Source organism: Nymphalis io, chromosome 13 (assembly GCF_905147045.1).
Source record: "Nymphalis io chromosome 13, ilAglIoxx1.1, whole genome shotgun sequence".
In the NCBI taxonomy this organism is placed as follows: Eukaryota; Metazoa; Arthropoda; class Insecta; order Lepidoptera; family Nymphalidae; genus Nymphalis; species Nymphalis io.
This window is the reverse complement of record NC_065900.1, coordinates 2,927,662-2,942,473: the sequence shown is the minus strand read 5'-3', so window position 1 is coordinate 2,942,473 and position 14,812 is coordinate 2,927,662. Positions and strand designations below refer to the sequence as shown.

General features: G+C 31.8%; 1 protein-coding gene across 2 annotated transcripts in view; it reads left to right on the top strand.

Moving 5' to 3' along the window:
• Positions 1 to 14,812, top strand: part of LOC126772810 (CCR4-NOT transcription complex subunit 6) — a 206,282-nt gene that overhangs the window by 8,721 nt on the left and 182,749 nt on the right. For both annotated transcript variants that reach the window (XM_050493400.1, XM_050493399.1), the window contains exons 2-3: positions 12,795 to 12,910; positions 13,727 to 13,920. In XM_050493400.1, the coding sequence (XP_050349357.1) occupies positions 12,803 to 12,910; positions 13,727 to 13,920 (302 nt within the window). In that variant the 5' untranslated portion in view covers positions 12,795 to 12,802. The remainder of the gene's footprint in view (positions 1 to 12,794; positions 12,911 to 13,726; positions 13,921 to 14,812) is intronic.

The following is a 14,812-nucleotide window of genomic DNA, read 5'->3' as shown; positions in this document are numbered from 1 at the left end:
CCAAAAAATTACAATTAACAATTAACACGTGAATCTTAATTATAAGTTAAGGATTCAAAACAGAGCAGGTATTCCGAAGTTTTTAATTTCAGTCAGTAATGGAAGCCCTTGCATCACTCGGGATGGAAAGTATTATGCACACTCTCACATACAAATTACACTTACATCATTACATTAAACGAGTTTCATTGGAATACGTTCCGCGTTTCCATTTATATGCAAAGACAGAAATATAATTGGGTAGCTTAAAATGCTTTTTTGTACATAACAGGAAGGGCAAACTGGTCACTTGATAGTGTCACCTCTATCCACAGTATAGGCATTCTAAGAAATGACAAATAATCCTCATACCGTCTACGCAGCCGACTCTTACGTTATTTTTTGTAATTAAACTTGCGAATTACAAAGTTTTAATGTTAGACGATAGAGCTATTGTGCACTTATGTAAAGTCGCATAAGCCATGTAAAGTCGATTTCGTTTGTAGAAAAGGTTAAAATGCATGCAAATGACATGTATTCGATTTAACACGTGAACGAAAATTGACTAATTTATTTGAATAATTTAGACGAAAGTGAATAAGTGAAAAATTACACTTCGTCTAGTCCCTCAGGGCTAAGATAAATGTATTCGATCCGAATTTCAAGCGATTTCTATCACTTTTGTATTTATATGTGTATATCTGGTCACGTGACATATTAAATGCATATGTCATTTCGATACAATTTATTGTTCTGTACAAACGCATTCTGTATAGAACCGCTACCGAAGCCTATCCAAGGATAAGCACCCATTCAGCCAGACTTGCAGACCTACCGCCTATATTTTTAATATCTGTATTTATAAAATCGTAAAAAATAGAGCAACACAATACTTATTGTCAGGCAAAGGTGAACAAAGGTCTCTTCTGATAGAAACAGTGATACGGAATTCCTTATACACCAAGTTGCTCTACTGTGGATTGTAATATTGTAAGTTTTATTTTAGGTATAGATAAGGGTTAACAAACAGCAGACAATACATATATGGCAGATTAATCTATTTATTATTTTATATGGCAGATTAATCTATTTATTATTTATGTATTTTATTAAAACATTTCATATTTTTTTTTAAACCAACGTGAAGCTCTAATCGAATTTCTTTTTTAAATTTCGAAGCAAAGAAAATACAGTCCAAAAATTAACTCGGAGTTGTTAACTTGAAGTCATACAAACGACTAAGAACTGTTTAAGTAACTGAAAAGCGTTACTCGTATAAAGAATATTGTGCGAAACAAAGACTCGTTTCTTTTTATTGGTTTCGAAACGAAATTAGCTAATGAATATGAGAACTTCGTGATAGTAATTATATTATATGATAAAGTAAAGCATAATGTTGAAGAAAATTTGAATTCTAATAGGCTGAACTAAATTTTTCACAATGTATGCCTGCAGGTGAACCACTAGACGGAATTTGATGAAATTCAAGATGATGATGAAGGTTTTAAACAAAAGTGACATGACCACATACTGGTGGTAGGGCTTAAAAGATAAGCAAACCTTTGATTTACATATTCCATGTGATTTGTTCCATCTCTTGTTCTTTGATTTCGTTAATTTTTTAAGTAATTGTGACACTTAGAATTGAATCAATATACATATTGTTGAAGAACCAAATGAAATAAATAAATTTAAATAGCTCTGCTATATAATGGATTATAAACAGTTCTTGTTTGACATATCTTTATTGGTAATACAATACTATTACATTTAACTTTTCTTAGTGTGGTAGAGCTTTGTGCAAGCTCGTCTGGGTAGGTACCACCCGCTCATCAGATATTCTACCGCAAAACAGCAGTAATTGGTATTGTTGTGTTCCAGTTTGAAGAGAGAGTGAGCCAGTGTAATTACAGGCACATAACATCTTAGTTTCCAAGGTTGGTGGCATATTAGCGATGTAAGCGATGTTTAACATTTCTTACAACGCCAATGTCTATGGGGGTCGGTGACCACGTAAATACTATAAAAAACATATTAATTAAATACGTAAGGTTTTTTTTACATCATTTAACATCATCAATGTGGCCACATAATAAGTTGTATGTCGTTGGTTTTACAGTTTGAATTTGCGCAATAGATTTTAATTCAATTCTCATTAAAGTCTTCGATAAAAACGATGCACGTTCTGTTCTGATGTACACGTGCGAGTAACACTATCACTAAATTATTAAAAAATGACTTTTAAAAATAGAATATAATTGTTAATAGGTTTCAAAAACGGAACCGTTTCATCCGTATGTTTAAAGAGGTTGAAGTTTTACAGAAACGTTTGATTTATTTATGTAATTTAAATATTTTTGATTGAACCTGTGAAACCTTAACATTTTATAAACACATAGGGCTATTTTCTTATATATGTGATATAATCAGTGTTATTTTTGAACGATAAATCTGGTACATATTACATAAAAATATATTAATTCCATTTTATGTAGGGGAGACGGATTCTACTAACAAATTGTCACTTAATCGAATCAAAGCGTGATCTTTGCCGTTTTTCCGTTTTCCTATTCTTTAATTTAATTATTGCCATAAAAGCTAACAGTTACATTTAGTAAAGCATAATGTTGAAGAAAATTTGAATTCTAATAGGCTGAACTAAATTTTTCACAATGTATGCCTGCAGGTGAACCACTAGACGGAATTTGATGAAATTCAAGATGATGATGAAGGTTTTAAACAAAAGTGACATGACCACATACTGGTGGTAGGGCTTAAAAGATAAGCAAACCTTTGATTTACATATTCCATGTGATTTGTTCCATCTCTTGTTCTTTGATTTCGTTAATTTTTTAAGTAATTGTGACACTTAGAATTGAATCAATATACATATTGTTGAAGAACCAAATGAAATAAATAAATTTAAATAGCTCTGCTATATAATGGATTATAAACAGTTCTTGTTTGACATATCTTTATTGGTAATACAATACTATTACATTTAACTTTTCTTAGTGTGGTAGAGCTTTGTGCAAGCTCGTCTGGGTAGGTACCACCCGCTCATCAGATATTCTACCGCAAAACAGCAGTAATTGGTATTGTTGTGTTCCAGTTTGAAGAGAGAGTGAGCCAGTGTAATTACAGGCACATAACATCTTAGTTTCCAAGGTTGGTGGCATATTAGCGATGTAAGCGATGTTTAACATTTCTTACAACGCCAATGTCTATGGGGGTCGGTGACCACGTAAATACTATAAAAAACATATTAATTAAATACGTAAGGTTTTTTTTACATCATTTAACATCATCAATGTGGCCACATAATAAGTTGTATGTCGTTGGTTTTACAGTTTGAATTTGCGCAATAGATTTTAATTCAATTCTCATTAAAGTCTTCGATAAAAACGATGCACGTTCTGTTCTGATGTACACGTGCGAGTAACACTATCACTAAATTATTAAAAAATGACTTTTAAAAATAGAATATAATTGTTAATAGGTTTCAAAAACGGAACCGTTTCATCCGTATGTTTAAAGAGGTTGAAGTTTTACAGAAACGTTTGATTTATTTATGTAATTTAAATATTTTTGATTGAACCTGTGAAACCTTAACATTTTATAAACACATAGGGCTATTTTCTTATATATGTGATATAATCAGTGTTATTTTTGAACGATAAATCTGGTACATATTACATAAAAATATATTAATTCCATTTTATGTAGGGGAGACGGATTCTACTAACAAATTGTCACTTAATCGAATCAAAGCGTGATCTTTGCCGTTTTTCCGTTTTCCTATTCTTTAATTTAATTATTGCCATAAAAGCTAACAGTTACATTTGATTTTGACATAACGGTATATGTTAACATAACATATTATCGGTTCGGTTACGATTCGAATAAATACAGATGATTCAAAGTTGGATCGGAATTGAATCGGGAACGTATATATGGTAATCGTTATAAATTAGTAGAATTCGGCCCCAGGGCTGGTTAGCGGTGTTCGTCTTGCAATCATTTTATATGAGTGCCGTACTTTAATTCGCTTATTAGTCAGTCAACAATTATTCTAACGAGAAGGTTGAGTAGATTTGTATTTGTTTTTTTTAACATATTAGTCAAAATAGGCCGGGCATACAGTCAAGGTTATCTTGATTAAGATTTTAGGAAACGATGTAAATAAATACTTCTAAATGTAATTTAGACGTTTTTATCACAATTTTATATAGTGTAATAAATTTCCCATTAATCCATGCAGTTATTAGTATAAGAGCCGAGATGGCCCAGTGGTTGAACCAGGTAAATATAAATCGAAATTTGCGAGTTCAAGCTCGGATAAGCACCGTTGAATTTTCATGTGTTTATTTGTATTTAAAATTCACCTCCTACTCGGTAGTGAAGGAAAACAACGTGAGACGGACTGAATGTTTCGAATGAAAATCTAACACATGTATATCCACCAAACCGCTTTGGAGCAGCGTGGTGGAATCAGCTCCAAAACTTCACCTCAAAAGGAGAACATAGCCCAGCAGTGGCACATTAACAGGCTGTTACTTTACTTTTACTTTACATTACTATTTGAATAGCATGACATTATATTGTAAAAACTAAGTCTAACTGTCCCCGGTCTCCCCTAACGTTAATTTGTAAGTTTGGTAGTGTTGCCTTAAAGATTGTGTTTATGATTACTAGTTTTTTTTTCCTAGTAAGCCATTACCATTGTTTAAAGCTAAAATTTCACAACAATGTTAGTTCATACGCTATTTCATATCAAACAGTTTCCAAACCAAAATATATTCCAGCGACTTGAATTTAATTAATTATGTTTTCTGTATCACGGAATATTAAAGTAATTCTTCAATTAATTTATATTTTTGTAAACTTGTTTTTACATGATATACTCTTATTCATACAAGCAAAGGCCATTCTGTTTTTGCATGTTTTGCAACAAAATCTCGCTTAATGACTGATAATTTGTATTATTCATACATATCAAATAAAAAAAAGAACGAATCAAATATTTAATGTTGTATGTTTTTTAGTATAGGAAATATGCGTGCTTAGCGTTAGCCAAAAGATTTATAATATTATGTATATAACCCACATATAACCTGTATATAACCCACCATAAAAGGTATATAGTTTAGTATGATATGATGAATTCTCACTAGCGCAAAAATTGTGTTCAAAATTTAAGCTCTCAATAGGGTTGAGAGAAATTGGTTTAAAACTCAGATTCGATCTGGCCCCACACATACTAACAGCTGAATTAAAGTGAAAGGTTGTCGAAGATATATTTAGAGAATTTTCTTTAACAATATAATTTAGGAAATTTATAGTAAACTCTAAGTACGCCAGATGTGTACCGATAATTTACGAGGCTAGGATTTTCGTTAATATCTAAAGTTAGCAAAACTTTTTCCATTTGGTTACCTAAATGCGTTTACGATATAATAGTTTGCATTCGTGACTTCGACTCCGTGCAATTTTGGGTACAACCTACCTTCCGCACCTTTCTTCTTTCCTGTCGTGGAATGTCCATGTACCATCTTAATGGAATACATTATATTAATAAACCCCGATGAAGTGTAAAATAAAAAATAAACTAAGAAACAGATTTATAAAAAAAAAAACTTGGCGTTATTCTACGTATAACACAAAGATAAACAAACCTTACATTTACATATTCCATGCGATTTCATAATAACTCTGCTATGTTATGTAAAAAAAGCCGAGATGGCCCAGTGGTTAGAACGCGTGAATCTTATCCGATGATCGTGGGTTCAAACCCGGGCAAGCACCACTTTATTTTCATCTGCTTAATTTGTGATTATAATTCATCTCGTGCTTAACGGTGAAGGAAAACATCGTGAGGAAACCTGCATGTGTCTAATTTCATTGAAATTCTGCCACATGTGTATTCTACCAACCCGCATTGGAGCAGCGTGGTGGAATAAGCTCCACAACCTTCTCCTCAAAAGGGAGAGGAGGCCTTAGCCCAGCAGTGGGACATTAACAGGCTGTTACTGTACTGCTATGTTATAAACTACAAACAATTCTTGACTTATATATCTTATATTATGTTATTGTTATTATATATTGTTATTTATTATGTTTATATATATATATATATATATATATATATATATATATATATATATATATATATATATATATATATATATATATATATCACTTGTCCATCGAATTACTTATGTCCACTATAAATTTACTTCCGAAGTTTCGATAACATTTTTTTCTCGAATTGATAATGAATATTCAAGATATCGACCAATGATATCGCGCCAATTCAACGTCACAGTTGTTTATTTGTCTTTATTCATATTGTAGTTAGAATAAGCTACAGTAATTATACACTGACCTTATACTTATAGCTGAGATGGCCGGGTGGTAAGAACGCGTGAATCTTAACCGATGGTCGAGGGTTCTAACCCGGGCAAGCACCACTGAATTTTCATGTGCTTGATTTGTGTTTATAATTCATCTCGAGCTTTACGGCGAAGGAAAACATCGTGAGGATACCTGCATGTGTCTAATTTCACTGAAATTCTGCTACTTGTGTATTCCACCAACCCGCATTGGAGCAGCGTGGTGGAATAAGCTCCAAACCTTTTCCTCAAAAAGAGGAGAGGAGGCCTTTAGCCCAGCTGTGGTACATTCACAGGCTGTTACGGATTATACACTATTAACTCAATCGTGACCTAATTAACATATGCAGTAAAAATTTAATAACGCGTGTACATTTAACGCGGTTTAATTTAATCTGGATTACATTGAGGGACATGCCTGTTTTATACACTTGAGTTGATAAACAAAATACGAGTACATATTTTCATTTAATATTACTGCTCGGGTTTCTAGGGTCGCAGCGGGAATTAATATTATAGCATACACGGTATTATATGTTTAAGTGGAATATTAACGCAAAAATAATAATTAATAAAATCGGTCTTGCAGTTCTACTATTGGCAGATAATACTGTATATTAACTTAATCATCTCAATTGCAAATCTTCCACACATGTAACACGCAAGCAGTTTGTTGGATCCGAAAAGCGTCTATAAGAGGAGACAATGCCTTTGCCAATGGAACATGACGAGGCTGTTACTAGGGATGTTAATAAAAGCTCGTTACGTAAATAATTGAACGCATATTAAAGAGTCACTAGCAATTGATATAATAAATACTTGTTTAATAATGTTGTTCGTTTACTCAATTTATCAACTGTCATAACAGTGTTACCGTTGAAATAATCTCAGGGTCATACAAAACGATGACCTATATTGTTGTATTTTGTTATGAATTAACATTTAATTGAAAATCAATGTGTCAAGGTTTGTTACGAATTCATAATACAGTTTGTACATAATCAGTGACGATTAGCGACTGAACTGCGGAGTTGGGCAACCGATTTTGGTTCTGACTTGAATGGATTAGAAATTGACCTACTTATGTACAACGGAGAGTTACTGTTATTTTTGTTTTTGTTTGCAAAATCATACGCATCGCAGTTTGCAATTTGAAATGGTAACGTGACGTCAGTGTGATTATTTATATTTTTTACGCAATGAAAATGAAAAATCTCAAGTCATCATATTTTATTGTTACGGATATCACGTTGAATTCTTCAAATATTCATCAATCTATAACCGAAACCGGATATAACTTGATCTTAGACATGCACTAATCAATAGATCGTTAAATCAATCTGCGTCCTTCAAAAGAAATCTAACTATCAAACAATTTCTAAACAACAGACACATTTTACATTTTTCACTCAAGAATTTATTTAATGGCATGTGTTACAAGCGTCACTTGTAACAATAAAATAATCATTAAACTATTTTATTTATCGCAAATTAATAATTATTACAATATAGCTTTCATTACACAGATAATTTACATAATTAATTGTAAAATATATATTAAAAAAGTAAATATATTATATAAAGTATTTGTAAAAACTGAGTTTTCATACAAAACTAATCTCTATCCACGAACGGATATTGATATATTTTTTTTTAATTTGTAATTATTATTAATTATGGGAATTCTACATTGTAGGATAGTCTTCCCTTCTAAATACTAACAAATGACACTACAGCAGTCCCCCCACAACCTAACCAAAGCTAAGAAAAACTATTACCGCTCGACTTTCGCTTTTTATCCAACGTGAAAGTCGATATAAATATGCTTGTATAAAATATAACTCGTGTACTTTTTAGAAGACATTTTTAACATTTACAAAAGTCGTATATAAGCGCTTTTAGAACATACTATGAGTATGTAATGAAACATCATATATTTATTTTTTATTTATATATTTTTTTTTATGTTCATAGGTCTACAAAACAAAATGACAATCAAAAAATTTAAATGATTACATTTCTCTTGATGTAGACACGACATGCGTTTTTGATTAAGTGCGAAAAAAAGCGTCTAGTCTGTGACAGCAACAAAGACCTAAGCTTATAAGTTTTTTTTAATAACTAAATAATTTAATCTATCGAAACAGTTTTTTTAAACTTTTTTTCATTGAGGCTATAGAACTGTCGGTAAAAATATCATAATTAAAACGAATACTATTATAAGAAAAATACGGATAAATGAAAATTTTCTACCTTCGTTCTTAAGCCTCTCACATTTTGGTAATAAATACTTAAATTTTTTAATAGATATGCCGATTGGCATTGTCATTGGCTATGTCAAATTATCCAACATCGCCAATGCGTCACTAAACTTGGAACTTAAGATGTCATGTCCCTCGTGCCTATGACTAGTTCACTCTTCAAACCGGAATACAATAATAGTAAGTATAGAATGTTTGATGAGCGGGTGGTTATCCAGGCGGACTTGTACAAAGACTTACTACCAAGTAAATTTAACTGTATCTGATACCCAAACCGTATTTTTATACAATCGCCACGTAAACCGATATCGAAAGAATCTAATTGTGTTATCTAAACTATCAAATCGCTTCAAAGGACGTGTGAGCCAGTTTTAGTAACACAGGCACAAGGCACATCACATCTAGGTACGTTCCGCGGTAGGTTATGATTTAAGGATAACGAATGGTTTATTCTTCTTACTAGTTCCGGTCTGCGTCTTCGCCCGTGTATCAGATGGTGGAAGGTGTTAGGCATGTCTATTTCTATATACCTGATAACGGGTATGCAAAATTGTATGATGAACGATTGAGTAGTGAAAACGTGAAAGCGTAACAAACAAATAAATAAACAAATTCACTCTCGCATGTATAATATCAGTGAGAATAGACCAATGTATATGGTGACCATGTAAGAAAATCAGGTATCAATTTGCCCGTCTGTATTCCAATTTAATTTAAAAAAAATAAACAGAATTGTTTCTTAAAGAATTTTCAATTCTCGAACTTGATATTCATTCAAAGTTCATCAAATTAAAAAAGTCTATCTATGTCTATGTTTTCTTCAATTTGTTATTGCGTTTCTAAAAATATACGAATCGGTAAAGCATTTCAGTTCGTTGTGTATATTGGTCGTGAAAGTGCGAATACATCGTGATGCACGTGCGCCGGTTTGCATATTACGGGTATAATTTTGGCGTATTACTCGGTGTTGTGCTTTGGGAGTGGGTCAAACAATCATTGTGTCATCACATACGGTATCTTTCATAATTTGCTTGGGTAACATTTTCTTTTAACATGTGATTTCTTTATCTTGCTAATATTATAAACGCGAACGTTTGAACGTCTGTGTGTTGCTCAATTACGATCGATTTGCTACAATCCAAATAAAGATTGCCATAGACGTCTATTATATTAAAAAAATATGGTTGATGTTAATGACGTTTATTTTATTAAAATTACCAAATAATATACTTTTTTTTATTCAATTTAGACAGATTAAGCTTCCGTGCCATTGTTTTAATTTTTTATTGTTTTGATTGCTCAAACTATTTCATAATAACAATAATATGTATATTGCAAGTAGTTCCTACTCGTTTTTTTTTCCTGCGGCTCGCTTATTTGAGGGCGGGAGGTGTTTGGTTTAATAAATATCTTTTAATACGTGAACCCTTAGGGTTCAAGCATGCTTCATACCGAATTTCATCAAATTCAGTTCAGTGGTTTAGCCGTGAAAGTGTAACAAACGTAAAGAAATACTTTCGAATTTATAATACATATAAGCATAGATGGTACAACAGTACAAAAATATTACCAACAGAAAATAGAACCGAATATAAACACACATTAATAGTTCTCAATACACAAGACGTATTGTTCCACGCAAGGTTTTATACAGATAACATTGATACGATGTTTAATTATCATTCAGGATATATATATATATATATATATATATATATATATATATATATATATATATATATATATATATATATATATATAATTGTAAATATTAATATATTGTGTATCGTGTACATTAAAAATTTGACGAGTTTCTTGTAGGATCCTCTTTGTAGATAACACATTTGAACTGGTAACTTTCGCTCGTCGTAAACGATGAAGACGCTGTAATACGTTATAATATAATATTTAAAAATTGTTACTGGAGATATTACATTCGAGATGGCCGGTGGTCGTATCCGTGAATTTTAACCGATTAGATTACGGGTTCAAACTCAAGTGAGCATCTCGTGATTTCGTGGTAGGCGGTGAAGGAAAACAAAGCTTTGGGATAGCGCGGAATAAGCTACAAGTCTCCTCGTTACGAGAAGATACCGTACAGGCTGTTAATGTAATCTTTATTTCGAAATACTTCTCTTTGTATATGTATTGACGTTACATATTAAAGCTTTATGTAATACCTTCATCATATGTGTTGTTCTATTAAATTGAATAACAAGCGATAATTTATATTACGATCAAATATAGTATATAATATATTTGACTTGTTGACGATAGTAGTTAATCAAAGTATTTTTAAATAATTACTTATATGTACAGTAACAGCCTGTGACTGTCCCACTACTGGGCTAAGGCCTCTACTCCCTTTTTGAGGAGAGGGTATGGAGCTTATTCCACTATGCTGCTCCATTGCGATTTGGTGGAATACACATGTGGCAGAATTTCAGTGAAATTAGACACGTGCATATTTCCTCATGATGTTTTCCTTCACCGTATAGAACGAGATGAAATATAATCACAAATTAAGCACATGAAAATTAAGTGATGCTTGCCCGAATTTGAACCCACGATCATCGGTTAAGATTCGCGCGTACTTACCATAGGGCCATCTCGGCTATATAATTACTTATATGATTGTCTGTTAAAACAGTAATACGTGTAAGTCGGTTGACTAAAAATCATGCTGAGAATATGATTTATCATTGTTATCATAACAATACTAACTTGCACGTCGTTTCGATGGCGTTTATTTTAAATTTTCAATTCCCATACAGTTGTATGGAGTATTTTTTATTTGTTATTTAAAAAAAGTAGCAAAAACCCTTTGTTTAATTTAATTTTTGTAATATAATGCTACTAGCTGCCCGTCCTGACTTTGTGAAATAATAGTTTGATTTGTTTTTCTTTAAAAACATATCGAGTCCGTTTTTCTAATGAATAAAAAAATGGGTCCTAAAACAAGGAACCCATTCAAATACACTAAAATTTCATCAAATTTTATCTCGCCTTTTAGGAGGACAAGAGGCAGACTATCATACAACACATGTAGATTTCCTCAAGATGTTTTCATTTAAAGCCGTGCACGACTAATTATAGCCACTAATTATTCAGACAAAATCTCTTGGAAAGATACAGTTGTTTACTCTTGTCGATGTAACTTGAAAGTTTCAGGAAACTCGGGAAAGTTTCAGGGAACAGACTCGTGAGCGTAAAAATATATCTAAGTATGATACTATAATTTTTTCTCGATACAAATATGAATGTATTAGATAGGGTAGCAAATTACAATATTGTCTAATTGCAAAGTAATCATATCCGCCGAGACTTCATTATGACTCTCATGCGTCTTTTAAACGAAAGCATCAGCTTAAACTCATTGCATCTCCGGTTACAAATATGATAGCTGATAACATTTCAAGCTAATGTTTCTCTAGAACATTCCTCAACAATAATACAAGTTCATTCTTAGTCCTTATTGATATTAAATAATCAACAGTAATCGATTGCTCGAACCAAATGAAAAAGTAGGTAATAATCCATTTAATTACTTAGATAAATACAATTTAGATAAATATTTCAATGTAAATTAAGCAGGTAAAGGTATTGTAATTAACGTTTGTAGAACAAAATAGCATCTTAATGTAATCATTTGCCTCTCGATTCGGATTGATAAATGTCTCTCGTGATTTAGTTATTTAGTTTTCGAATTGGTACTAAAGAAAGTTGCACGTATATAAGTTTATTATTGAATTTGTTTTTTTATTTTTTATTTGGAAAATATTTTTATTGTCTCATTTGTGAGTAGCTTAAACAATTGTTTTGATTAAATATAATAATAATAAATAAGACTTAAATTTGGCCGTAAATAATTTGATTATTTTTTTTTCAAGTGGACGCTTCGTCTTGAATACTTTATCTCTTACTGTAATTCTAGTTTAGAAAATATCGCTGGCAGTATTTTCAAGACATTAATCCCAAATTTCTGAAAAGCTGATCGACGTCAGATTTACTGAACGCTGATTGGTCACCTATTGCGTTATCGGTTGCCATAAACCAATCATATTTCAGATTAAAGTTAAATTAGAAGATTAACTTTGCGGCATTTCATGTTTAATTCATATATGCAAATGTTTGACAATTTGTTTTTTGTTTTCCGCTCCAGGTGACAGTATGTCTCGCAATAAAGACAAGCATGAGGGCGCTAGCGGGCGCACGTACCACATTATGTCGGAAGCGGAGCGGGCATCTGGCAGGCGCGGAGGCTGGACTACGCTTGAGGTGAGCGATACTTGATATTCAAAATACTTCGAATTAGAGATAAAGCAATTTACTAAGATAAAGTCTTGGTGCTACTAGTTTTGTGGTATGTTTATAAATCTTATATCGCGAAATAATTATATCATAAAATCAAATAAAATTGAAGATAGGTTTTTAGATAGGTTTTAAAATTGGCCTAAATATCGAGTCGAAAGTTCTCTACCTATTAATCTTTGTTCACGTTTTTTCCTAACATTATTTTCATTAATTTGTCTTCTTAGGTCTTAGCGATTGTGATTAATATATATATATTTTAATTTAAAACAATTTATCTAAATATAATAAGATGTAATAAATGCTTAGATAAGAAGTTATATACGCACAAGGATGTAAAAGTCGCAGGTTTGAATATGACCTTTTGAGCTATTTCCGTACTCAACAGCTATGCTCAACCTCGTGAATAAGCCGATGCTTTACGCTTAGTTAACAAATCTTATGTGCGAGGCTTTACAAATACATTTATTTTGAAATAAAATAATAACGGACTTAAATAGTAATTGAGATAACTGTGGACTTAAAACCAGATAAATACCACTGAATGGTTCGTGTTTATAATACAGTGTTTAAAGAAAACCTGTCGGATGAAAATCGGCCTCATGTGTATCCATCAACCCACATTCGAGAATGTGAGAGAGCTTTAGGAATAAGTTCTAAAACTAAAAGAAGCAGAGTACAACTAAGTACAGGATATTTATAAGCTGCTATCACCCACCCATCCGGACTCATATAAATATTTGTAAAATATCTTGTTTTAAGAATATATTATTTACGTTTCAGATAACAGGAGGTGTGCGCGCTCTGGCGCCTCCATTGTTCCAACTGACGCACCTGACCGCGTTGTACCTGAATGACAATTCCCTGCAGAGGATCCCACCCGACATCAGCCAGTTGGCCAATCTTCACACGCTCGACATGTCCAATAACAAGCTAAGAACATTGCCCGCTGAGCTTGGAGATTTGATACAGCTTAGGTATCCCTTAACAATATTAATTGTTTACATTTTAAATCAGATTAAACTTTATACGAATAGACTTAATACGACTTGATATTTAGATTCGCTATCTACGAGAAAAATGGAAACTCGAGTTTCTATTTTTCTTAGGTTTTCTTACAACACATCGTCAACTATTTACAATTAATATAATATCCCCTACATGCATATCAACTATTACTCACTCCAGGCTTTTTATCATCTATACTACCATATATGGTGTATTATGTAGGTGTATCAATTTATCTATAACGGTCTTAACTATAAAGATTGTTTAGCGTGCGATGAGTTATACAATGCCGTGTCTCCTTCTTTCGAATGTCGAATCAATAATGTCAGAGGGAGAGAAATCAGTGTTTAACTAAACAGCCCCTAGCAACGTTTATTACTAAGGTAGTTAATGTCTAAATTTAGATAGTAAGTAAAACCTATTTTTTTTTTTTTAATTTTGAATAAACAATTATTCAATTAATTAAAAAAAAAATACAAATTCTTTATGAATTATATCGAAAATAAATACAAGAAAAATAATTTGTTTTAATTTTTTTTTTTAATAAGAAATCGTAAAAAATATTTCTTTAATAACACAAAGACGTTATCAGAGAAAGCGATTCGCATGTTGTGTATAATTATTATCATTCTGACGTTTAATTTACGCGTAAACCTATAAGATAGTACAATGTCGTCAAATGAATTAGAATTGTTGATTCGTTGAATTTACTTAGCCGTATATAGATAATCTATGCAATAGCAAGAGACATGTACATACATATACATATGTACTTTCTAAATTTTATTTTAAAGTATATATAACTTATGAGCCGTCAATCAAGTGATCCACGATATTATGTCTCTTGTGCCTATAATTAAT